At 39.2% G+C, this 27,292-nt stretch overlaps 1 protein-coding gene across 1 annotated transcript in view; it reads right to left on the bottom strand.

Annotated features, from left to right (window-relative positions):
- CERS6 (ceramide synthase 6) overlaps positions 1-27,292 on the bottom strand; it is a 327,890-nt gene that overhangs the window by 144,685 nt on the left and 155,913 nt on the right. Inside the window, exon 4 of the mRNA XM_030323740.1 lies at positions 3,490-3,547. Coding sequence (XP_030179600.1) covers positions 3,490-3,547 — 58 coding nt within the window. The remainder of the gene's footprint in view (positions 1-3,489; positions 3,548-27,292) is intronic.

Genomic DNA, 27,292 nt, shown 5'->3' with positions numbered 1-27,292 from the left:
ATGATCAGAGTTAGTGCTATCTATAAAGGGGGTTCTAAGCTGGGAAAGCAGAAAACATATAACATATGCATACCTGAGCATTATCACATCACTATAAAACATGAGGCTCATTCTTTTATTTGTCATCACAAAACTACAGAAAACATTTTGTTGATTTCATAGAAATGAACACACACACAGTTTATGGGGTGTCTAGAAATTTTAAAATACAGGCCAATGATTTCAGTATTTATTACAGAACTATTGACATGTGATTGAATACTTTATTGCCCAAACTGGGTCATTTTGAGTTCAAGGGGGAGGTAACTGCCTAGGATCCTAAGATAGCTTGTATGGTCACCCAACTCATGCAAGAAGTCATCCTGTATATTGCTCCAAAGATACATTTACGTATCAACTGCAAGAATTATGACATAATGTCATAGATGATACTGATAATGAGAATATCATTCCAAGTTTGCTTAAAACCCTAGGGTACCACACTACCACTGTGTGCTTAATCAGAGGCTTTATTTCTGTTAAATCCTCAAATATCTGGAGATGTAATTATTTGGCAGGTGTGATATGATGGCTTTTGTTGAAGGAACTAAAACTCATCATTTTAATTTCTAATTCTTGACTTTCTTTGAAGAAAAGCTTCTTGCTAGTTGGAGTAAGAACACGGCTTTCCAGTTTTCTGACTTTAAAAGTAGGGTATAATTTGAAACCACAGTCTTATTTGTCTAGCGCATCAGGATAAGGCCCCTGTGGTAGAACTAGGAGGTTTGTATCTCAGGCAAAGAAGTCAGGGCACACAAGGCCCAGGGGCATATGAGCCCAGGGTGCCAGGACTTACCAACTTGCTTCAGGTTCATTTGACCCAAAGGTAGAAGAAAACCGGATAGTGCCAAGCTGTTCAGCATTTTTCTAACAGCCCAAGTAAGAATCAACATTTTTCAAAAAAAATTTTAATGTTTATTTATTTTTGAGAGAGAGAAAGAGAGACAGAGTGTGAGTAGGGGAGAGGCAGAGAGAGAGGGAGACACAGAATGTGAAGCAGGCTCCAGGCTCTGAGCTGTCAGCACAGAGCCTGATGCGGGGCTCAAACTCATGGACTGCAAGATCATGACCTGAGCTGAAGTCAGATGCTTAACCAACTGAGCCACCCAGGCACCCCAAGAATCAACATTTTTAATGCATAGAGTAAGAAGCAGCTATGACTTCTCACCTCCTAAAATTGGTTCACTGCCCTGCTATTTTGTTTAAAACACTCAGAGTGTTGTGAAAATTTGAATTATCTTGTTTTGGTTATTTCTGATGCTGACAATATAGATTTTTCCTCTTGTGTTAGATGACCAAATACACTGTCTATTCCAAAAAAGTTACTAGAAAATATATTTTAAATATCCATTAGGGTAAGTATTTAAAGTTCTATAAATAGAAACAATGACTGCATGAGGTTAAGTTTGCTAACTTAACCAAAGAAGGAAGTCATCTGGAAATCATGCTGTAAGATAGGACATGCAAGTTAGTGGGGAAAGTACTAGATTAAGAGACAGCTGTGCATGTTTCATTTCAGGTTCAACTTTTAATAAACTAACTGTGTGACCTCTGAAATGCTCCCTACCCTCTCAGGATTTCTGATTCCCCAGCTGTGAAGTAAGAGGGTTGGAAAAGATGGCTTATGAAGTCCTCCACAGCAGGTTCGGACACATGGATTCCATATACACATTTCTATCACACATTAGAACTATTAAAGTACAGACTCAACCAAAACAAGAGCTTCTTAGAGGAAGAAACCCCAAATGCAAATATTTTACAAGAAGAGCAACATCTAGTTCTCTTCTCATTTTTTATCACTAGAGGCAGGCTGATAGGGAACTGGGGTAGTTCAAGGAAAAGCAACTTCTAAGCAAACATTCCATTGACAAGCTCTCTTACTGCCTTCTCCACAGCCAGGGAGGGCTGGGGGATACAAGCTATTCTTGTTCCCTTCAGTCTGTTTGGGGACTGAGAGAAGCAGAGCTAAGTGTCAAAATGTTTCCTGTTCTGATGACAGATGGCCAGGCTTGCTGTAGATAGGCTAAAAGAGATCATATCCCCACAGATGTAGGGAAAAGGGCACAGAAGTACTCCCAGCTCTCACCATCTTTCCCTGTTTACCGTCAAAGTCCTTCGCCCCCAGAACCCAACATGAATTCCAAACCTTGACCTCAGTTAGCAACTTGACATTCCCATGAAACACAACTTTTCCTTGTCAACTGAAATTCCATCCATAGCTGTTTCCTCTTCCAAGGTAGTGAGTTGTGAGCACAGGAGCCCTAAATCATTCCTTCCATTTTCTCTCTACACAAGTAAATTTGAAAACCAGAACAGCAGAGTTCCAAAATAGCCACTTCCACCTCGTTTCTGTACCCCAGTTGAGAATTGGTTCATACTCAAACAGGCTACAGACTGTGGCTCATCCTTCTAAATGTATTCAAATGGCCTCTTGGCCATTAAGTGAAAAGTAGTATAGCCTCATTAAGTGAAACGTAAGTATAGTTACTAAAGGAAAAGACAACAAGTAAAAAGAATAATCCCTCTAGGAAAATATGATATTGTGAAACAACTAACGATTTACAATATAATTTGCCACAGGCAGACACTAACTGATAACTCAGACTTTGAAACTAAAAACACATTTGCAAATTTTCACATCAATATTTACATGAAAATTTACTAGTAAGACATGACACTTGGCACAAGGCCCACTTTGGAAAAAATTCTCTACTAAGTAAAGATACCATTGATGTTGCTTTAAAGCGTAATACTATATATTTTTTAAAAATAATTTCCAACCTTCTGCAACACCAGCGTTGTTAACACATGCGTGATTAAGAGAAGCTAAATCTTCATGAGACTTGAATTTAATCAGCCTAACATGTTAGTAGTGCCATTCAGGATTGAAATAGCCAGGAAAAAGGCTATGGCAGCCTGGAAGAATTATTTCCATAGATAAAGATGCCTCAGTTTATGCAGGAATCGCAAAAGAGCAGCAGGGGAAACACAATCTACAAAAGGAACTCAATTTTCCACCAGCAGCTGGTGTTGCCTTGTTAATAGCGATGCAAGACACTAAAACATAATTTCTGCTGGTGAAGATTATAGTGATAACTCACATTTTAACAACTGATTTTTTTTTCAAGCTGTGTGACATGGAAACTCTTAACTTCTTTCAAAGCATCAAATGGATTTTATAAGGCTCCTAGTGCCCATAAGTAATAAGTAACCAACTACAGTGGTCAGAGGACTTGCAACATCTTTCAATGGCAAAATAAATTATTTTCAAAGATACTTTTGTTATCTATCTAAAAAATATTTACTACAGAAATAAGTCAAAGAAAAATGCACAAATTCTTAGGAAACCTGTTATGATTGTTTAAAATATCATTACTGTCACACATAAAAAAATGAGATATAGGCTTACAGTTACATAAGAATTATATAAAGTAACTTGGTAGATCCTACCTTTTTCAGGAACCGGACTCCATAGATAAATACATAAAGGTGAAATGAAAATCTCCACCTGTAGAAGTTTAAAAAAACATTCTATGACATTCAGTTTATATATTTCACAGCACAGTATTGATGCATGTGAATGAAAAAAGTCCCTTAAATTTGCGCCCCCCTACACGCACCCACCACTCCAACCAGGGATTAAGCTTAATGGGTAACTTCAGTGTTAGCTGAACACATATAGTCAGGTGCATGGCTTATTGCAAAATCTTAAATATTAATAATTCATAAAAAATTTTCTTCCACTCAGTTACTGTCTTTACCCATTTGTTAATCTTTTCTTTCTCAACTTACGAATTTCCTCTTGTAAATCACTCATGAAGGGATATACTTCAACAATATAAAAGTACATAAGATTGTTATGAACTCCTTGCCTAATTCAGATATTAAGTAAATAACTGGACTTAACTGAAGTTCATACTTTTTTTAAAAATAAAAACCTTAGTGTTTTTAAATCAGGTAAGATTCTTTTCATCTTTTAACAAATACTTATGGATACCTTTGTGGTGTTGCTAAAGGAAGCCATTTGGAATCTAAATCATCTGATATACAACTCTTAATGGCAACATTATACCACTCCAAACTGTACATCTAGCTGTTAATCAGACTTTCACTTTTTTTAGTGAGCAAAAAAAATGTTTTTGGTTCTCTTTCAATTTTAAATGATTCAATGTTTTTCTTAAAATGTGAGACTTCATGTAGGCAGCAGTAATGTTTACAGGGGTAAAAGCTGAAGAAGCCCTATTTTTTTACCCTATACAAAAATGAACCACACTTAGGTGTAAGACCTAAATTTGAAAGGTAAAACTATAAAGCTAAGAGAGGAAATTGATGAAAGATATCTTTGCAATTTGGGGATAGACAAAAACTTCTAAGTAAGATCTTCAAAACCTCTCCTGAAGAAGAAAAGTAATGCATTTGCTAACAAAATTACAGATTCTGTGATGTGCTCTTCAAAGATAATAAACAGACAAATAGATTAGGAGGTGTTTTTTTAAATGGCAAAACTTATTGGACAAAATTATTGGGACAATGGAAAGCACCAAATATGAATCTTAAACATTAGTGTTATATAAATGTTAAATTTATTGAGTGGGGGAATTCTATTATGGTCTACATAGGAGAATGTCCTTGTTTTGTGATTTACACTGAAATGCTTAATGGTGAGTAACTGAAATTTTAAAAATATATACATAAAATTTTCTCGAAATATAAAGACTTTATACAAATTATATATTATATGTATATATGGTTACTACAAAAAAAAAACCAAAAAACCTCTTACCCTAGTACCCCAATTCCCAATTTTATTTCTTGTATTTTTTGAGTGTGAATAGCTATGCCTTTAAAAGCTGGCTAAATTTCACTAAAGAGCATTCCTGAGGTTATGTTGTTAGTAGTACCGTGGATTTCAAGTTATAAATGAACACAAATGACAAGATGAGAAAGGGACTAGTCAACTTCAATCTGCCAGCAGGCAGAAGATTGCTTTACGTGTTTTCAAGCTATGTAAAATTTTCAAATAAGATAAAAAACAGCAGGGGAGAGGGAGAGGTGATTTTAGGCGATGATTCAAATTTTAGACAAAATATTCTGGAAAAAACAACAGCTTCTTCAGGTAAGAGGAAAAGAATAATGGTAGGGGGCCTCCGAGAGCTGAGTTGAGACTCAACAGCAGACACAAGTGTCCCCCAGAGTTTCACTCCCAGACTGACTGGTCAAACATTCTGGAATTCAAATCAGAGGTAACATTTAGAGAAGAGCTTTGAACTTTAGGGTTGAAAATCTTCAACTCATAATTCATAAAACCTGACTTCAGGAAGGAACAACAAAAACTGATGGTAGCAGTGTAAGAATTCAACGAAAACCTCCAAACAATATAGAAAACTGGTGAGTCGCAAGCCTCATACAAAAAAGCCTTCTTGTAAGTAAAGGTGGTTCATTTGATGCAGCATCAAAGTCAAGGACTTCATTTTAACCACACCTCCATTATTGGTTTTTGGTGGTTGTGGATGAAGTGTCTGTATGTTTCTTTCTGTCTGGATGTATAAATTCTAGATCAGAAGTGAAGACCAGGAATGGCTTCAAGGCCGTGTAACTTGTGCAGTCACCATCGGGTCCCATGATTGGTTTAATGTTCTGCTGTCAGTATCTTGAAATTCTTAATAATTGTTGAACAAGGGAGCCCATGTTTTGTTTTGCACTGGGCACTGGAAATTATGTAGCTGCTTCTGTTTAGGACACACCAAATCTCCTAACTTTGGGCAAATCTATTATTGAGGGGGTTTATATTATACTGTTTTGGTATTATGGCCCAAGGAGTTGGTGGCATAAGTAATCTCCACTTTTCTCTAGTCCCTTCCACTCCCAATATGTTAAACCAACCTACTTCATGCATATGCAGGTCACTTTTCCGGCCCTGAAGGCAACTGAATTTGCAACTCCCAGGTTAAATGATTTATAACAGCTGTTTCAGCTCTAAAACTCTTCTGTGAGCAGGCAGTGATCAGGCAATTTTTATGTGTAATAAAAACTTTATGGAAGTCATTGGAATTCTTATAATCACTTATTGTACCTACATTTTATTTCCTCACTGAAATGACCCAGTTTTCATAACACACAGGTTCTAATACAGGACATCGATGCCTCTATCATTTGAATAACAACTTGTGATGAATATTTACAAGGCAGAGTTTATTCCCACAAAATATCTGCAGGAAGCAAAATTTTCAAGCATTCTGCCACACGCATAACTTTCTTATTTGTGTAGTTTCATATAAGTTACAGTTTTAAATGGTGCCTAGCTACCGTCTCCTGATATCTAGCCCCCTCCAACCTCCCACTAAAATACCTGTAAAACGAGAGGTAAAATAAAGGTGCAATGCAGCCACAAAAAAGAAAGATATAACCTTCAACCTATTGCAAGAATCAGAGAATTTTGCAGCAAAAAAACAATAAAATTATATTTTAGAAACATAATTCAAAGCAGAGCGAAACAAGTTAGGAGTCTTGAAGGAAGTAGGAAAATCTGTGTGTAGCTCCCTTTCTCCGTTTTCTACCATTTCGGATACAAATGCCACCATCTGTATCAGTCAGAAACTGTATCAGTCAGAAAATGACTACTCTTGGTCATGAATGAGGCTTTTTGAGGCAGGAGGAGAGTCTGTCCCACCCCCATCAGTGAGTGACTGCTATTTCAAAAGTTAAGTGGGGGAAAAAAGGAAATACTTAGCACCCTGTGGTTTCAGATGCAGAAAAGCAGATTTAGAGACAAGATGATCTATAGTGGTATTGTATTCTGGGGGCTAGAGTAACTAATCCATACAGAGAGTACAGAGAACAAGGCATTGGCAATTGAAGCTTTATATGAGACTCTTCTGGCCCACTGTAATGAGCCAGGGCCTGCAAACATCAGTGGCTACAAGGTCTGAGATCTACAAGAGGTCATTTACTAGCAAACAAGAGGACAGAGGGTGGAGCCCAGGGAAATCTATGCACCCGCTCTATGAGTGGGTCTAGATAGATTGCCAAATTCAGGAATGAAAATAAGAGCTAAATGTCAACATGGGTCTACCAAGAAGTAGTGCATAAATATGGAAAGAAAAATGGGCACCTGGGTGGCTCAGTCAGTTAAGCGTCTGACTTCGGCTCAGGTCATGATTTCATGGTTCGTGAGTTCGAGCCCTGTGTCGGGCTCTGTGCTGACAGCTCAGAGCCTGGAGCCTGCTTCAGATTCTGTCTCTGTCTCTCTGGCTCCCCCCTACTTGCTCTCTGTCTCTCTCTCTCAAATATAAAACTAAAAAAAAATTTTTTTAAATATGGAAAGAAAAGAACATACTAAAGATTCAAAGAAGACCTGTCTCCTAAAAATGACTCCCTGGAGGAACCAGATGTAATTTTTAGAAAAGTATTTGGCATTGTTAATATGATACAAGAAGATATATCCCTTAAAGACAAAAGTAGAAAGCCATAAATCAATAAAGGACTACTGGGTAAGATAAAAGGAGATTCTAAGTGAAATAAAGAAGAAGAAATAAAGAGAGATTCTAAAAATAAAGTGACAGAATATTATCCACATGGGGGGAGAGAAAAAAATGTAGATGTGTACTATGTAAAACTGAATCATTGATGTAGAAGACAAACACCCCCATATGGCCAGAGAAAAGAACCAGTAGATGAAAGAAGACTCAAGATCTGAAGGACCAGAAAAATCAAGTCTAATTATAGTTGTTTCTGAGAAAACACAACTGAAGAACTGAAGTAGAATAATCAGACAGTAAAAAAAACAGAATCTGAACTGGAAAAAAAAAAAAAAGAGGACTAAATTGTGTTCCACATGATATCAATTCAAAGCCACATTCTGACAAAAGTTTTGAATCCTAGGGTTAAAACAAAAACAAAACAAAACAAAAACAAAAAACTTCAGTACCAGGCATAAAAGCAAAAACAAGTCAACACAAAAATCAAATGAAAGTAAATCACCATCAAAGAAGCAAGGTCCAGTTGGTCTTAAATTTCCCTTTTGTGTTTCTTTTCTCTACACATTTTTTTTTTCAACGTTTATTCATTTTTGGGACAGAGAGAGACAGAGCATGAACGGGGGAGGGGCAGAGAGAGAAGGAGACACAGAATCGGAAACAGGCTCCAGACTCCGAGCCATCAGCCCAGAGCCTGACGCGGGGCTCGAACTCACAGACCGCGAGATCGTGACCTGGCTGAAGTCGGACGCTTAACCGACTGCGCCACCCAGGCGCCCCTCTCTACACATTTTTTAATGTTTATTTATTTTTCAGAGAGAGCGAGCATGGGGGAAGGGCAGATAGAAAGAGGTTGACAGAGGATCCCAAGCGAGCTCTTAGCTGAAGACTTCGGTGCTGACGCAAGCCCACCCTATACGATACTTGAACTCACAACCGTGAGATCATGACTTGCGCCAAAGTCCACGCTTAACTGACCGAGCCACCCTGGTGCCCCTGCCCTCTGTCTTTCTAACCTACAGAAGAAAGGGAAGATTCAGTCAGCGATAGCCAGCATCAGCCAAAGTGCCTTTCACTTGTGAAGGAATAGGAAAAGCAGCACATATTCAAAGGCTCTGAAAACACTTTAGTTACTAATCTTTACTAAAGAATCACTTAGGTTAATTCCAACATCAAGATACAAATACAAATTTAAAAAGCCGAATATTAGAATAAAAGGACTATGGTTAGCAACATAAATAACTGCCCTCAATTTCACTGCCAAATTAAATGCTATTGCTCTTAAGAGACAATGCAATTAATATAAAATATTCAATAATAACCAGGGGATAAATCCTTAGATTTTATTAATAAAAGCAGGGGTTTGGAGAAGGAAGCATTAAACTTATTCTTACCGAGAAATTTCAAAAGACACTGTTGTTATGTAATAAAAAATACAGTTAAAGAAGGTTTGTTTAAAAAACAAAAAAACTTAAAGCCTGGTTAAGGATGGTAAATTGAATACATAAATTTACCTCTGTGCTTTTTATGAATGTAGCACTAAACAGGCAGAAGAGGAATTTTTGTTAAGTATCAATTCCCAAGGACACAGAAAAGAGGGGTGAGAACAAGCATCCCATTCTAGAGTCTAGAAAGCAGACGGTAAGTGTGAGCCTGGTTAGCAGAACCGACAGCTCTCTCCTCAGCTGTCAGTGGAGGGTGCTCGGAAAGAGTCCAGGTGAGGAAACGACTCTGCAAGGTAGCAATCTCTATTGGGAACAACAGTCTAGGGATTAGCTTGCCCAAGGCCACACTGCTGCTAAGTGGCAAAACCAGAGCACCAACCTAGCTTAGCACTAACCCTAAAGTCCCCTCTCAAATTCCAGAGGATCAGAGTGCACTTCTTTTGCCTCGAGAAGTGAATGTGTTCCACTACATTTGTTTGGACATAGAAACCTTTTATATCCATCAAACCCGAAAATTAGAATGGAAAGCTAGTAAAAACCACCACCCACTGAATCTAGTTTATTGTCCTTATACAACAAGGCTGAAAAGGCTCTTTGTTAAAATCAAGACTAATAAAATGTGCCATAAAGGCAGGGAATCAGAGCGTTGACATCTTGTGTCTTGCTGCCAGGTGTCACAAATGGCACCCAAATCCTCATCTATAGGAGGAAGAAGCAGGGAAAACATCCAGAACAGCCCCCAGAGCTCAACTCAGCACACCATCCTAGACAGAGCAAGGCAGGCATATGGGGCCATTTTGCTTAACAGTTATAGAGTACTTCCTCTACTCCAGGAGCTGTTCTAAGCACTTCACAAATAGAAAGTCATTTAGTGAAGCAATTCCAAACAACTATGTAGGTACTATTATCATCACCCCGCCCCATTCCCTATTCCCTTTTTTTAGATGAGGAAACAAGTACAGGGGGGTTTACTAAATTGCTGAAGGTCACATAGCTAATAAGGGAGAGCGTCAAGACGAGAAACCAGGCTGGTTGGTTCCAGTGTTCCAGTTCTCAACATTAGGCTATGCTACCTCTTCCTGACTGAACACTCCTGAAAACTGAAGACAATGTATTCAGCTAAAATGGTGTTTTTAACTATGGGGACATTAACGGACACCATGTAATAAGAATAGTTTTTATCCTGATGAAAGGAAATCGACTGCTTGCAAAACTGGAGATAGGGAAGGACTCCACTGGTGTTTTTTGTTTGTTTGTTTGTATCATCAATACCAGGGTAGCTACAGTAATAGGGAGCTTGTCAGGGAAAGTCAACAGCAATTACCCAGGGGCCATTCGCCATCTTAGCCAATCATCCTCTCTACCTGCTGAATGAAATACTATTCCTCCTTCAGGATTTAGGTCAAACGCTAGTGAGTCTATGAATCCACCTTTTCTGAATGTTGCAGCACTGAAGGCACTGTGTCTGGTGGTGTGTTCTTTACCTCTTTACCTTATCTTTGATTACAGCCACAAACTTCTGACTTGCTTGTGAGTTCCAAGTAGGTAAAGCTGAGTCTTATTTATCTCTGTATTTCTGACAGCAAACATAGTGGTTTGCAAAGAATGGCTCCTAAACTGACACCTGAATTTTTATTAAAGTTACAGGTACTCCCTTTATTTATTTACTTTTAAGTTTATTTTAACCAAAATATACCACAATCAAATAATGTTAACTATTTCTAGGAACTTTGCAAAAAATATAAATAAGAAAGGGGGAAGACATGCCAAATACTGCTAATGCAATTTTTTAAATGACCAACATAGTAGGAATTTGGAATCAAAGAGAGTCAACTCTGGAATAGTTGCAAATTATGAAAAATATTGTTACTGAGTGCCGAACTAGGATACAGAGCACACAAAATTAGCATACAGCTCCTCCAATTATGAAATGGAATTCATTATTTTTGAGAAATTTCTCATTTTAGCTGTTCCATCATCTAAACAGACACAAAAAACGATTAACTCATTTCTCATCAAATATATAAAGAGAAGTGAAGTAGGGCTTGTATCTTTTCTTCCATAAAATTTAAGATTCATTATAAATCATGCCCCTATATCTTGCAAATCATTACACATGAAGTAAAATTATGATAAGTGAACAGAATATATAGAAATAAATTAGTATATTGGGGCACCTGGGTGGCTCAGTCGGTTAAGTGCCCGACTTCAGCTCAGGTCATGATCTCGTGGTTCTTGAATTTGAGCCCTGTGTCAGGGTCTGTGCTGACAGCTCAGAGCCTGGAGCCTGCTTCGGATTCTGCGTCTCCCTTTCTCTTTGCCCCTCCTCTGTTCACACTGTCTCTCTCAAAAATAAACAAACATTAAAAAAAATTAAAAAATAAAGAAATAAATCAGTATAGACTTTATTATGTTTATACTTTAAAATACATAAACCCCTCCTTTTACATCAAAACACAAAGTAGATTAAATTCCTGTTTTTCTACTAAAAACTCAGAGCTGATGACTTTCCTAATATACGAACAAAGCTACAACACAAACATGTTCAGATTTTATCACTTCTCCAGGCAAGTACAATTGGACTTCTAGAGCCCTTCAAAGGGGGTTCTGCATTGTATGTGACATATTCACTTCCACAAAGTTTTTAAGTGAAGTAATTGTGGTTTCAAGCTTAACAGCAAGTCTTCCTTACAAAGTGAATAGCATTTCTACTTACTAGGTTTTCTTCAAGGATCACCTATTTATTTTTATCAAACAACTACAGACGGCATTTCTTGTGCACTTACTGTATGCCTGGTACCATCATTAAGAGTTCATACAGAGTTCATCATTAAGAGTTCATATGCACTAACTCATTTACATTTTATGAGAACCATATGGGGCAGATGCTTCTATCACTTCTGTCTTACAGATAAGGAGAGGGGATTAAAAGGTAACTCGCCTAAAAACACAGCGAGCGGTGAACTCGCGAGTTCACAGTTAGCGAATGGTGAATCCAGGCGGACTGATTCCAGAGACCATGCTTCTCACTACTAAATACTACCTCCTTCCTTTAACACAAATATTAAAATAAAATACGTTTTATTGTGAGTAACTTTCCTCCACAGCTCACTCTCTCTCATCACATTAACACAAAATCAGTGGAATTACTCTGACAGCTGCCACCTCCATGTTACCTCCTTTTCTACGCAAAGTCAAGAGGGCAAATAAGACTTTACCTGTTGTCTCTTCCTTTCTCTGCATAATGTAGGGCACATGCTCAGAGTGAAATGACTTAGCCAGAATCCTACTTAGTCAGTGTTGTGAATGCATGCTGCTTACCCTAGTGGAAAACAGCTCACCGAAGGCAAGCATTTGGCTTAACGGGTGTTTCATTATCTGTGTGCACAAATCAGAGGTTTCCATCCCCCATTTTTTATTTCCTCAAACCTGGGGTTGTTCTTAACAAGTAGGTAGGGACCCCCAGGAGTCCATTCACACCCTTATTCTATAGATGAGAACACTGGGTCCAGACAATTGTGTAACTCCCCTACATTCTCAGGTAACTTGATGAAAGAAAATAGGTTTCCCCATAATTCACACTCGATCTCCTTCATTTACGTATGTGTCTTGTGGCGCTGTGGCCATAAAGCCAAGACTGGAAATGGATGACCACACCATAAGTTTCACAAAATACTCAGCAGATACCTGATATACAGACTATTCTGTGAGGAGGCAGACTAATGTTCATTGGTGTACAGATATGGAATTTCACAAATTAAACCAACACCTCAATTTTTTTACAAAGCCACAGATTTCAGAATTCTGTTTGTTTGGGTGACTGGTTGGTTGGCTGGATTTTTGATTTATAGAACAAAATAACCTTCGATTAAGCTGCATTAGGTCTAAAAGCCATTAGGCATCACTGAATCATGGGTTTTTTTTTTAACGTTTACTTATTTTTGAGAGACACGAATCATGTTTATTTATTTTATTTTTTTTAACGTTTGTTTATTTTTGAGAGACAGAGACACAAAATCCAAAGCAGGCTCCAGGCTCTGGACCATCCAGAACATCTCTAGAGCTAAGAGATAATGAGCCTCTGAGTTCATTTATAGCCATCTTCCTGATTGTTTCCATAGAAGTAGCAAGGGGCAGAGTGAGAAGGAGACACAGAATCTGAAGCAGGCTCAAGGCTCCAACCTGTCAGCACAGAGCCCGATGTGGGGCTCAAACCCATGAAGCGTGAGATCATGACCTGAGCTGAAGTCAGCACTTAACCAACTGAGCCACCCAGGTGCCCCGTGGCATCACTGAATCATGTTAATGATGCAGACACATATTTCTCTCTTGCTCCATAGGTTTTTAGCTCAAGTGCCTTTCTCCAGTGATTGGTTTTCCTACCTTCAAGCTCAGTATCTTGGCGTGAGTAAGGGATAGACCTAAGTGTTAGTTAATGGATAGGTTTCATCTGAGAACATTTTTTAAACAGATGTAACATGATATTTTGGTTAGTATTCTCTTTTCATGTTGTTACTGGGATACTCACTTTATTACTTGGGTATAATAGAGATGTTCGTCAACTAGGGAGAAAGGTAAATTGGCTAGTTTGGAAAACATGGATCTTAAAGAATGAAATAAAGGTGAGGTGAAAATTGTCATTTTTTGGAAACTCTGAGACACGATCTAAATTCCCAGAATAGCTTTCAAACTTTCATTAGTTTAGGAGTCCAAAGAAATACCCTAGTTAGGAAAAAAAAATGTTACTCATCCCAGGAACTGATTACACAGACTTGGGTTTAGCCTCAAAGCAAACCTTTCCTGAAATTATTTCTACTTCTATCAATAATTTACTCCGGAACTCCAAATGGTTCTCATTTGTTGAAGGCAGAGCTGATTCTGTTTGAGAAGCAACAGGTATCAGTGTAAAGTCAGCGAGGCTGGATGTAAGTCAAACCTACTCACTTTTCATTCTCAGGTCAAATGTGAGCTTAATTTGAGCAGAACACTCTTCACTAAATCACTTGTTCAAAAAGTAAATTGAGCACTATATAAAGCTTAGTGATTTGCAAAATAATGCTATATTTCTCATGAATATGTATATTTATAAACATATGCATATGTACACATATATATGTGCCATAAAAAAAAGAAGGAAATAGAAACAACAAATTCAGGACAGAAATTACCTCTGGAGGGTGGAGAACAGAGAAGGGGTATACAGGGAGATTCAGCTGCTTCTGTAATATTTTAATCGTTTAAAACAGGATTGTAGAGAGTTGAGTGGGTTCTTGTTATATTAGTCCCTGTGTTGTAAAATATTTCATTATACCCACAAACGTATGGCCAACTAATCTTTGACAAAGCAGGAAAGAATATCCAATGGAATAAAGACAGTCTCTTCAGCAAGTGGTGCTCGGAAAACTGGACAGGGACATGCAGAAGAATGAACCTGGACCACTTTCTTATACCATACACAAAAATAAACTCAAAATGGATGAAAGACCTAAATGTAAGACAGGAAGCCATCAAAATCCTCGAGGAGAAAGCAGACAAAAACCTCTTTGATCTTGGCCGCAGCAACTTCTTACTCAACACGTCTCCGGAGACAAGGGAAACAAAAGCAAAAATGAACTACTGGGACCTCATCAAAATAAAAAGCTTCTGTACAGCGAAGGAAACAATCAGCAAAACTAAAAGGCAACCGACAGAATGGGACAAGATATTTGCAAATTACATATCAGATAAAGGGTTAGTATCCAAAATCTATAAAGAACTTATCAAACTCAACACCCAAAAAACAAATAATCCAGTGAAGAAATGGGCAAAAGACATGAATAGACACTTCTCCAAAGAAGACATCCAGATGGGCAACCGACACATGAAAAAAATGCTCAACATCACTCATCATCAGGGAAATACAAATCAAAACCACAATGAGATATCACCTTACACCTGTCAGAATGGCTAACATTAACAACTCAGGCAACAACAGATGTTGGCGAGGATGCGAAGAAAGGATCTCTTTTGCATTGTTGGTGGCAAGCAAGCTGGTGCAGCCACTCTGGAAAACAGTATGGAGGTTCCTCAAAAAACTAAAAATAGAACTACCCTATGACCCAGCAATTGCACTACTAGGCATTTATCCACAGGATACAGATGTGCTATTTTGAAGGGACACATGCACCCCCATGTTTATAGCAGCACTATCAACAATAGCCAAAGTATGCAAAGAGCCCAAATGTCCATTGATGGATGAATGGATAAAGAAAATTTGGTATATATATACAATGGAGTATTACTCGGCAATCAAAAAGAATGAAATCTTGCCATTTGCAACTATATGGATGGAACTGGAGGATATTACGCTAAGTGAAACTAGTCAGAGAAAGACAAAAATCATATGACTTCACTCATATGAGAACTTTAAGAGACAAAACAGATGGACATAAGGGAAGGGAACCAAAAATAATATGAAACAGGGAGGGGGACAAAACAGAAGAGATTCATAAATATGGAGAACAAACTGAGTGTTACCGGAGGGGTTGTGGGAGGGGGGATGGGCTAAATGGGTAAGGGGCACTAAGGAATCTACTTCTGAAATCATTGTTGCACTATATGCTAACTAATTTGGATGTAAATTTTAAAAAAATTAAATAAAGGTGAAAAAAATATTTCATTATAAAAAAAAGATAGTGTGAATAAGAATTAGGCTCAATAAAAACATTAAATAGCTATGTATTTTCCTTCTGCCATGCCTGGAAACCATGAATGACCTGTTTTTACACCCTCACCCTAAGCATCCTTTTCACAGCATATAATGAACTGTACTCTTTTCCTGTCATTACATTTGCACTTTTAGGGCTAAGTTGCCATTGGATATAGTTCAGCTATCATATGCATTTTATACTTTGTTCTAATTCTACTGGGTTCAGTTTCTTAGATTTAACTACTTTGTGATTTTTTTCTTATGCTTTGTTCATAAGTTCTATTAGCAGTTAAATGATACTGATTCTTTCTCCAATTTTTTATAGGGGTCCATCCTTTTCTCTCCAGGTTTTCCTCTCCTGTCGAGCACCTAGACAGGCAGAATTCAGCATTGCTGGCATTTGCCCCTTCTTGTCAGCCTTTCCAACACCATTGTCAATCTCCTCCAATCTGCTCAAAACACATCTGCCAAAAATCCGTGTCTATAAATTACACGTATGTAAGCTCATTCTGCCTATAAAATACTTCTCATTACCCCTAGGAGTCCCCTGAATATAGACTCAACTTATAATTGTGAGCTTAAAGTCCACTGGCACTCAAATCTGAATGGCCATGATTGGCAGAAATCAAAAAAGATTTATAGGCATTTTCCAACTAACACTCGTCTAGGATAGGGATAAAAAAAGGAAAAAAACGAAGATTCTTCCCCCTGTTGCCAAAAATAAAGTCAGTCAATAGGACTTTGGAGCATGCACTTGCAAACGTCATGCTTCTTAAGAGTGTGACTGAGGCAAAACAGCCAAATGTTTGTTATCATCTGGAGTCAAACTAATGTTATGTGTTCCTTGAACGTCAAGTGCTTTCATAGTCTCCGTGTGACTTTTTTTTCTTGTACGAAAGCAGCCTGAAGACAAAGGGCGATTTGTTCAGCACTGATGCTGTGATTGTATGGGAAAGGAAAACAGGGTCTAGTGGTACTTAAGTGTTCAAAACGTATGTACTTTTGGGTTTAAGAAAGACATGAATTTGACCTTCTCTACTGCCCCGTTTGGTGTCAGATTTCTGCCACAGGCTCTACTACACATCTCATAACTGGATGTGGGACTAAGCAGCAGACCTTTCTCAGGGATATCAGTCAAGCCCTTCACTTACCCCTAAATCCTGCCTACAATTCTAGTATAAAATGTCTTTGGCTTCCTCATCTGAAAATGGGGACTAAACTACCTACTCATTGGGGTTGTTAGAATTCAATGAGAAGCGGGGAAAAAGATTAGAAACAGAGAGAGATAGACAGGAATGAATCCCAGGTTGCTGACGAGGCTCATTCATAATTTATTTGCCCTGACACACCAGCCTCCCCATCCAAACATTTAAAATCATTATCTTATGTCCTGGATCTTTTTTTCTTTACTCTTTTTTTCTGCCCATGCCCACCCCACCTGTCATCCCGCAGCTCCTCCAACCATTCACTGCCACATTCTCCTCTTGGACTTTAAGCTGTCTGTGAAAAATATATTTGTACATGTAGATATAGATGTTTATGTATGCGTATGTGTATATACACATATACGCATGTATATTATGTATATGGATATATGGATATGTGTATATACACACATGTCCATGTATGTGCATATGTATGTATGAATGAAAGTTAAATCCATGAGTGTCAAGGCCCTTCCAATCAGAAAGAAATACAGATGTGTAGACTTCTGACCTATCATCTTCTGCTTCAGAGGAGGCTGTTCTTGCTCCTTCCTCTTAGAGAAAAAGACATAATCAGGCTAACAATCTGTCATCACTGAGGTTTCTCCACAAAAAGTCAGTCAAAATGCACTCCTGCATAGGAGAATGAGCTATTTCACAAAACTGAACCCAGTTACAACACACAGTGAAACTCTTGGTTGACTGGCTGACACCATGTGAGTTGCGTGCTGATTGAAAGAGTAGCCAAGTGGGCCACACACCAGCTATATTCATCCAGCAACACGTCCTGTTTTAAGTAACTAGAGCTCTCTTTTCACTGTGAGCACAGTGATGCGGGGAGAAGGAATGTCCACTTTGAAGAAGCAACATAATCTCTAGTACCAGCTAGTACTACATAGTATTCTGCACTGACTGCAGAGCTATACTTAGAAACAAGAAACAACATGAGACAATGGGAGAAGTGAGAGACTGTCACTCAGGAAACACTATGATCATCCCCTGACCCCCTCAGGGTGATCCTGGACAAGCTCAAGTCTCTCTTCTGGGGAAGCAGGGAGATCTTGCTCAAGTCTCTCTGCCTCTTAAGCTTTGAGTCTAGGTCTTCTATTTTGATCCTACAGTAATTGATGAAACTGGCCATTCTGTTTTGCTTGAATCACTACTGCTCCACTCTTTCACTCTTTTCTCCCACCTCGCTGCCTCCCCGGCCTCCTTCACAGACTGCCCATGCTGATCTCTGACATCAGTGACACCCAGGGTTCCATCTTCAGCCTCCTTTTCACGCCATACACTCCCTTGAGCTGAACCCACCCACTTCCTATATGCTGTGCAGTCGCTGCATCTAACCAGCTTCATAACCCTGGACACGCCAAAGGTGTCCAAAGGCAGAAGATGCCACCAACACAGGCACCATGGACTCAAACTTCAAAGTCAAACATTTGTTATCCTTTTCCCAGAAATCTATCTGCTTCTGCCTTCCATCTCCATCAGGGACATTATTATCCTCTCAGTTTCCTATCCTTAATGCCTCCTCCTCTTTCAACCACTAAATCCCATCAGTCATCAAATCTCATGGTTGGAAATATTCCTTTCATTTAGTTCCTTCACTCCATTGTGCCCCCACCCCCAGTGTCTGCCCCAGTCCAACACATCTAGTTTTCTTTCTCTCGGGGTGTAGGCTAGACTTCGCTGAGCTCCACAGACAGACATTTAAGCCAAGGTGTCGACTGATAAATTTAATCATGAGAAAGAGAACAGTCACACAATCCAGAATATTTGTTTTGGCATGAGTGGCAGTTTCTATTACTAAAGGCAATTTACACAGAGATCCAAAATATAATCAGCTGACCAACTGCAAAACACAGAAACAGAACAAGAGAAGTTGGTGATCTTAAAATGGCCTTAGGCACTTTCATCAAAAGCAAGGAGCCAACCCTCTTTTCCCCTAGTGCTTTAATACACTCAGCCAACCTGGATCTCAGAATTTCCTCTACCACTGGGAAACTGTAATGTCTCTGTGCCCCTGCCCTTTCCTTAGCTGAGTGAAGCCAATCAAATGTTGTCCTAGCCAAGCCTGGAATCACCTCTTTACGGTGACTAGACAAATCTCACTCTTGATCCAGGGTATGTTGACTCTATCTTTTTGTTTGTTTTCATCTTTTTTTTTTTTTTTTTAACCCTAGAGGAGAAAGCAGGCAACAACCTCTTTGACCTCAACCACAGCAATTTCTTTTCTTTTTTTTTTTTTTAATGTTGATTTATTTTTGACAGAGACAGAGACAGAGCATGAGTTGGGGAGGGGCAGAGAGAGAGGGAGACACAGAATTGGAAGCAGGACCCAGGCTCTGAGCTGTCAGCACAGAGCCCGACGTGGGGCTCGAACTCACAGACCGCGAGATCATGACCTGAGCCGAAGTTGGACATTCAACCGACTGAGCCACCCAGGCATCCCTTATTTGTTTTCATCTTAACCCTAATTTTGGAAATGATGCATACATAGCTGTCTCCATATATTGCCTATAAATACTGTATCTCCCAGGTATTAGGGCTGCCTTTCATTTCATAAATAGCCCATTCACATTTATGCCTCAGTACCTTGTCTCATACCTTTCTCCTCTCCTGGGACTGCTTTTCCTCTTTGTCCAACTCAACTTACCATGATCTTTCTGAAGTTTTCTCTGGTCTCTACCTCCTAAGGCAGAAATGTTTGTCCCTATAATATACTGCTCTAATATTAAGAGAATACATGTTATAGTTATCTGTTAACTGACCAACAACCAGATGGATTTTCAGTTCTCAGGGCAAGATCTGAGTCTTAGACCTACCTGGGACTAGCACTGGGGAGGCTGTATTCACACGGCCAGGGCTAGAATTCTGCATCCATAGCTTCACACAACCTGTGTGATCTTGAGCACCCCCTTTGCCTCTGGCACCTCATCAATAAAATGAAGACAACACCTACTTCAGCACTTACCTCAATGGGTTGGAGCGGGGATGAAATGAGATGATCCTTGTCAGGTACACAGAAAAGCATTTCAACACATAGCATGGGTTCAATAACTCTTAATTATCATTACTGGTTGTATACAGCAGGCATAAGACAGTTGTCCAACAAAGGTTTTCTCAATTAAGTGTTAGGATTAACTGTATCGGCCAGTGTCCACCACTAGGCAGACTACTAAACTACGATATGACTTTAGGAGACATTTCATACCAGATTTGAAGGAAATGCAGGTGTAGAGCAGGCCTCCATTCTACCACAGTGGTTGAGCAGTAGGTCATGTAAATGAGAGACTTTTTGTTGCCTCCTTATTAAATGTATGTGTCAGGATTTGGCTGACTTCTTATTTTTCCCTTGTTTGCAGTTTTAAAGTTATTTAATATTTAATGTTACAAAACCACTTGAGATTGCTACTACACTAAATCTGCACATTGTTCAAGCAGCTCTGAAAACGTTCAGAGTAAAATTTAGTAGAGCTGGGAAGCAAAAAGTACAGCAGTGAATTTCCACAGCAATGTGGTGTTATAAATAAGATATGATATGTGGAGAAATCAACCAGTGAAGAGGTGCAGATGAACAAAATGAGTTTGTGTTTATTCATGGACTTCTAAACTCCTTTGCACTCATATATTTTATGACCACAAAGTAAATATCTAAACTTCAAGGTCATCATTTGAGACCTTTAAACCCAAAGCCTCTAAACAAGGATCGGCAAGCTTAAATCCTGTGGGGACCAGGCAGGTCAAGCAAATAAAGAAAAGGCCAGGCTTAGTTCTGAGTACTAGGATGAATGGATGCTGGTGGTACTCAGTTTCCTGGCAATGTGACAAAGGGGACAGAGGGCTATGGCAATTTTAATACCCTACTGGAATAAGAGCCAGTCAAATGTCAAGAAAAAAAATCAAACTCAAGTATTGCCAGGTTTTTCCCATTTTTAAGAGAAAGCTGGCATCTGACATTTCAGATACTTTTTATGAAATTTGGTTTTTTTTTTAATAAACGCTGGCAATTAACTCAATTAAAAATAAAACACCAGGGGTGCCTGGGTGGCTCAGTTGGTTGAGCGGCCGACTTCGGCTCAGGTCATGATCTCACACTCCGTGAGTTCGGGCCCCGCGTCGGGCTCTGTGCTGACAGCTCAGAGCCTGGAGCCCATTTCGGATTCTGTGTCTCCCCCTCTCTGACCCTCCCCCATTCATGCTCTGTCTCTCTCTGTCTCAAAAATAAATAAACATTAAAAAAAATTTTTTTTAAATAAATAAATAAATACATACATACATACATACATACATACATACACCATTGCAGGCCAAACAAAATACACCTTGCAAGCTGGATTCAACTTGAGGTCACCTGCTCACATCCTCTGATATAAACTTTTTACTTTTATATGTGGCAGAGGTGAGTGGGAGGTCTTATTTCTAACTTTTATTCTCCAAACTATATGAATAAGCCTGTAATAGAATCCCCTGCTATCCTGACACGTGAAATTCTCATGGGTAAAATTTCACCCTCATTTTCTAATGACCTTATCAACTCTTTGCTCAGTTCTTGAAAAACGTCCATCCAGCAAAAATGAAAAGTAGTCAAATGAAAGAAATTCTCTTCGTAATTATGCTAACAAACAGGTATCCTTTCATTAAGGAAAATATATTGAGGATTTACTAAACTTCAAGACATATTACAAGAAGCTGGGAATATAAATATGAATAAGTCACAGTCCCTCCTCAAGGTGCAGAGAACCTACAAAGCCGTTTTTTGATGGACTAGAGCTGCAAGTCTAAGGAAGCGTTACCTGTTCTAAGGAGTCATTCATATCCTCTGTCCAGACTCCCAGCTTGTGACAACATCCAGATAGTAACCTTTATCTCAAGGTCTTTGTGCCTGTGTGTCACTAGGGAAACATGGAGTATTTCCACGTCAGATCTGAAATTCTTTTTAAGATGGAGACGGTGTCACACCTTATCCCTTCTCTCGGTGAGCTGGAGTGAGAAAGTCACTGGACAGAGATGCAGCAGGGGACCATGCAGAATACAAACTGAAGAGAAAGTTCCACTGGGCCCAGGGATATATCCCCAATGTCCAAATCCTCTGAAGACTTTTGCAGTAACATAGAGGAGGGAGAAATGTGCAGGGCGTCACTGACTCCAGCACAAGGGAAAAGGGGGCTGCCATTCAGAGTCTGGAAGTCCCTGTGGCAGGTTAGTGGGATACTGGAGGAAGAGCTCGTGGGAATGGAAGCTCGGTGTGGCAGGGCCCATGTTGGAAACTTTCTGAAATGAACATGACTTGGGGCTGAAGTACTCCTGACATAACCAAACACTTACAGAAAGAGCTACAGTTATTTCCCTTTCCTTTTCAAATTAAAAAAAAAAAAAGTTGGTAAAGGTATACTGATGTTCGTATTTTGAAAAACAAGAGGGAATAATTATCACAACGTCAAAGTGTCAAAGTTTTGATCGTGAATGTTTTTTGAAGTTTGGAAATGGATAAAGAAAGGAGGAAGGCGTAGGGAATGGGCCACTGGGGATGTGGGGAGATGATCAGTAAGAAATGGACAGCCAGTTATCACAGCAAATCAGTCACTCAAAGCATCTCGTAAAGGATGGCAAATGTTAATGAGAAAACAATTCAAATTACAAAAACAATATATTTACAGTTTTCCTAGAATATCAATACTGTGTAATTTAAGGCAGAGATGTATAATCGTATGGCAAATTGATTCTCAAGTGTTCCTTGTAATCAATTGTACATATTTGGGGTGAAATGGCTAATGTAACAAATACACATTCTTTCCTTGGTCCATTGCATGTTTTAGAGTAACATTATTTCCTGGTGTTATAAGCACTCTTTCATGTAGAACCTCAGGCTAACTGGGGTAGCACTGCCAAGAAAGAGATAGACAGGAAAGCAAGCATGTCTTTGGTGAAAGAATGGTGTGCAGATTTTCTCAGAACAAAGCCTAGAGAGTAGAACTTCTTTCTAAAGGGGCAAATAACTAAAGCCTACAGTGTACCTAGAGGTGGTCTCTGCCTCCAAGATTTTGCCCATTTATAGCCAGACGGCGGTTCCTAAAACAACTCTGAAGCCAACATTATGAATTGAGTCTAGCCTTCAAGGCTTTCAATTGTCAAATCCTACTTTCAGATTCCCACCTTGGTCCCCACTAGTTCAAGGTCTACGTCTCCTGAAACATCAGATGTGAGCCTGCTGCTGCCTTGACCATCCGTATCACTTGTCCAAAACCAGCCTCCCTTACAAAGCCCCACTCATCACTTTCCCTCTTTTTCCACCTCATGCTGTGCTGTCTCCGTCTGTGGAAGATTATAGGATTCTTTTGCTCCATTAATCACTGCCTCCTTAACACCAAAAACAAGCAAGCAAACAAACAAACAAACAAACAAACATCAATCGACTACCTACTCTTCCCCAGCCACCATTAAGTGCAGTTGTACATGTAATTCCATTTTCGCCATCACAGCAATTTGTCCAGGCAGTTGGTATTTTCCCCTTAAACAAATGAGACTGTGGCACAGAGAGAAAACATGGTTTGTGGGACATCACACAGCTAGTAAACAGAAGAGTTGGTAACCGAACTCCAGATGTCCCCCAGGACGTCTCACGCTAAAGCTTGTGCTTCCTGTACAACAGCACTCCACCTAACACTTAACAATAGCAACAACAATAAAAGTAACAGCCATCACTTACTGAGAAACTACCAACAGTACACTCCTAAGCACTTGACACGTTCTAAAATCACTAATTCCCACAACAAGTAGGTACTATTACCATTCCCATTTGAGAGACGTGGAAGGAGATATGGAAAGATGAAGCGACGTGCCCGAGCTCATATCCTGTAAGTGGCAGACCCAAGCTCTTAACCAATACCCAGTACCACCCCATCTACTGGCTAAAAGTGCTACCTAATTGCTTCCTGAGACTGTTACAGCTAGTTCTTATGTTCAGCTTTCCCTCCTATATTCCCTATCATACTTTTTACATCACCATAGAGAGAAATCTTGAGAGGAAATAGATTTTTTTAAAGGAATGAGTTTTCAGGCCTGTTCCCTGGCAGATAAAGATAAAACCCTTAGGCTACCTCAGGATGAAACCAATCATCCAACATCACTGCTCCTTTATTGATGTCCTCAAAGTCACCTTTGACAGCCATACCCAAAGTAGAAACTGTGATGTAAACAGATATGCAAATCAGGTAAATCCAGAGCTGGCTAGAGCTCCAGTATTGTGTGGGTAGCCAAAATATGAAAACCTCCCAAAGGTGTGGCGCTATCACCAACCCTCCCACTGATTCACTGCAGGACCTCCACAAGCTCCTACAAACCTCAGTTGGGGTGAAATAATTAAAAGGAGGAAAAATAATGGAAACTACTTTCATGTCATGTATTCACAATTCACATTTTAAAATGCGCTGCCCTTCAAGTGACACCATTAAGAAAAGACATAAGCCACAGACTAGGAGAAAATGTTTCTAAGTCATATATCTGATAATGAATTTGTATCCAGAATATATACAGAACCCACAAAATTCAATAATAAGAAGAGAAACCCAATTTAAAAATGGAAAAAGATCTGAACAGCAATTTCACTAAAGAAAACATATGAATGTCCGATAATCATATGAAAAGATACTCAGCGTTATTCATGAGGGAAATAACAATTAAAACCACAATGAGATACCAATTCATACTCAGTAGAATGGCTATAATCAAGAAGACAATACCAAGTGTTTTCCAGAACACAGAGAAACTGGAATCCTCATTCACTGTTGGTGGGAATAGAGAATGGTGCAGCTACTTTGGAAAACAGTTTGATAGTTTCTTAGAAAGTCAGGGGCACCTGGGTGGCTCAGTCATTTGAACATCTGACTTCAGCTCAGGTCATGATTTCACGGTTTGTGACTTCGAGCCCCACGTTGGGCTCTATGCTGACAGCTCAGAGCCTGGAGCCTGCTTCACATTCTGTGTCTGCCTCTCTCTCTGCCCCTCCCCTGCTCTGCCTCTGTCTCTCAAAAGTGAATAAACGTAAAAAAAAAAAAAAAAGTTAAACATAAATTTATGATACGGCCCAGCAAGTCCTCTTTTAGGTATCTACTCAGGAGAAATGAAAACATAGGTCCACACAAAGACTTGTATGTAAATGTTCATAGCAGCATTATTCATAGTAGTCAAAAAAAAAATCCAAATGTCCACCCAGTTGGTGAATAGATACACAAAATGGGATATATCCATTGAAATGAAGTACTAATACGTGCTACAAGATACATGAAACTCAAAAACATCACACCAAGTGGAAGAACACAGTTGCAAAAGAACATACACTGGATGATTCCATTTATATGAAACATCCAGAAAAGGGCCACATCTATCAAGACAGGAAATAGATTAATGGTTGCCTGGGGCTGAGGGAGAAAGGAGGTGGGGAGTGACAGCAAATGGGCACAAGTATTCTTTGTGGGGTGATGGTTCTAAAATTGGATGGTAATGCTTGCACAACTCTGTAAATTTGCCAAAAATAATTGAGTGGTATGATTAAAATGGATGAATTTTACCAGATGCAAATTATACCTCAATAAAGGTGCTAAAACAAACAAACAACAATGCCTCAGCTCTCACTAAGTGCAGGACCATCCACCCTGGCTGTCCATAATTTTTCTGTCTGCTTCACGAGAGGATCAGCTCACAACTAGCTTCTCTGTCTGATGTATTGAAAAGCACCGTACATTGAAGCAAAAAGAAATGGTGCCCAAGTATTTCATGATGGAAGCAAACATTTAGGGAATGTTTCATTCAGTGTGAGCCCTGGAGACAACTCCTTCATATGGAAGGCATTTTATAATTTTCTTCTTGTACACTTCCAAAATATATTATGAGGACTACTGGTTAATTTTTTTTTTAATGTTGCACCAAACCTTTTTTTCCCCCTTTACTGACCCCTGAAAAGACTGCAAAACACATGAGACATTTCTATTAAAATATACGAGTTTTGGTATCTTGGAAAAAGAATATAAAAGAATGGAACAAAAAGGTAGAGCTATTTGTTATAATCAAAATCAAGAGAGATGCCTGATTTCACATTCTAGAGGTTGGCAAGCTTCTTCTGGAAAAGTTAGATAGTAAATACTTAGTATTTGTAGGCCAACAGGCAAAATGAAAGACTTACGTCACCATTTAAAATGTAACCACTTAAAAACGAGAAAGCCATTCTAATCTCACAGGTCATACAAACACTGGCAGCAGGCCAGATTCAATTGGCCATAGTTTGCCACCTCCTGGCCTAGATACCTCTAAACACACACATGAATATCACACAACACCAATCTTTTCAAATAGATTAGCCAGGTAGAATTAGAACTTTGTGAAGTCGTGTTCTTCAAACCCACAGTGCTTACTACTTTGGAGGGGACTGAAGGCAAAGCCACCTTAATTAAGAGCAGCTTCAAGTAATGCAAAAATGTTTAAATCTTTGTTGACTTCTCTGAAAGACTGATTACCTTAAACACATTTGACTTCTTTTAACAAGATTTTTTTCCATTTTCCTTCCAAACCATACCTAGTAAGAGTTCTCCACAATTTCACTCCACACACACACACACACACACACACACACACACACACACACACGTTTACTGTTTCACTACTTATCTTGGGCCCGAGGTCAATAAAGTGCTGAGATTAAGTAAGACGTGGAGTCAGACATAGAAACAGACTCTGGACTAGCGAGAACATAACCAACCCACAGGCAAAGCTCACCTCTGCCTAGACAACATTTCTTAGCCTCACCTGGCTCGAGGAGGCTGACCATTCTGGGCCTCTACTGCCTTAGTCGCCTATAGACCAAGGTTCTTTGGTAATGAGGCCAACAGCTGTAGTCCAGCTTTGCTTCTAAAGATGCCACATCATAGAAGCTATAAATACAATCAGTTCTCTCACTGACATCTGTGAGAAAACAGGACCTTAAGACCCTACATCTATTGAAAAAGGCGGTGAAAGAGTGCTGAGTGGCTGCTGGGAGGGCTGCTGCCAGGGCATGAAGAAAAATGCACTTTGGTGAATATGGCACATCTAGAAACATTAAAATCTCTGGTAAAATCAGGCACCATTTAGCTAAATCATTCTTTGATCTTTTTTTTAAATTGTTCAAAATCAATGCCCAGATACTAATCTACCTACAAGCCTATTGATTATCGTTCCTTGTACTTATCTTCCATAAACGTTATGATATTCTCTGGGATACCGGGAAGCTCTTCTGCATTTCTCACTTACCAAGAGAAAACACAAAAAGTCATCCATCTAAGACACTCAGGATGATTCTATGGGGCCAATGGGAAGGGAAATGTTCAAACAGAGAAGGAAGGTCTGTTATCTTCCCACCTAGAATGTGCCTTTGGACATATTTTACTTCTTTTTTTTCTCAAAATG

The sequence above is a fragment of the Lynx canadensis genome, chromosome C1 (genome assembly GCF_007474595.2).
Source record: "Lynx canadensis isolate LIC74 chromosome C1, mLynCan4.pri.v2, whole genome shotgun sequence".
Classification (NCBI taxonomy): Eukaryota; Metazoa; Chordata; class Mammalia; order Carnivora; family Felidae; genus Lynx; species Lynx canadensis.
Note: the sequence above shows the minus strand (reverse complement) of the source record. Positions and strands in the feature narration are given on the sequence as shown.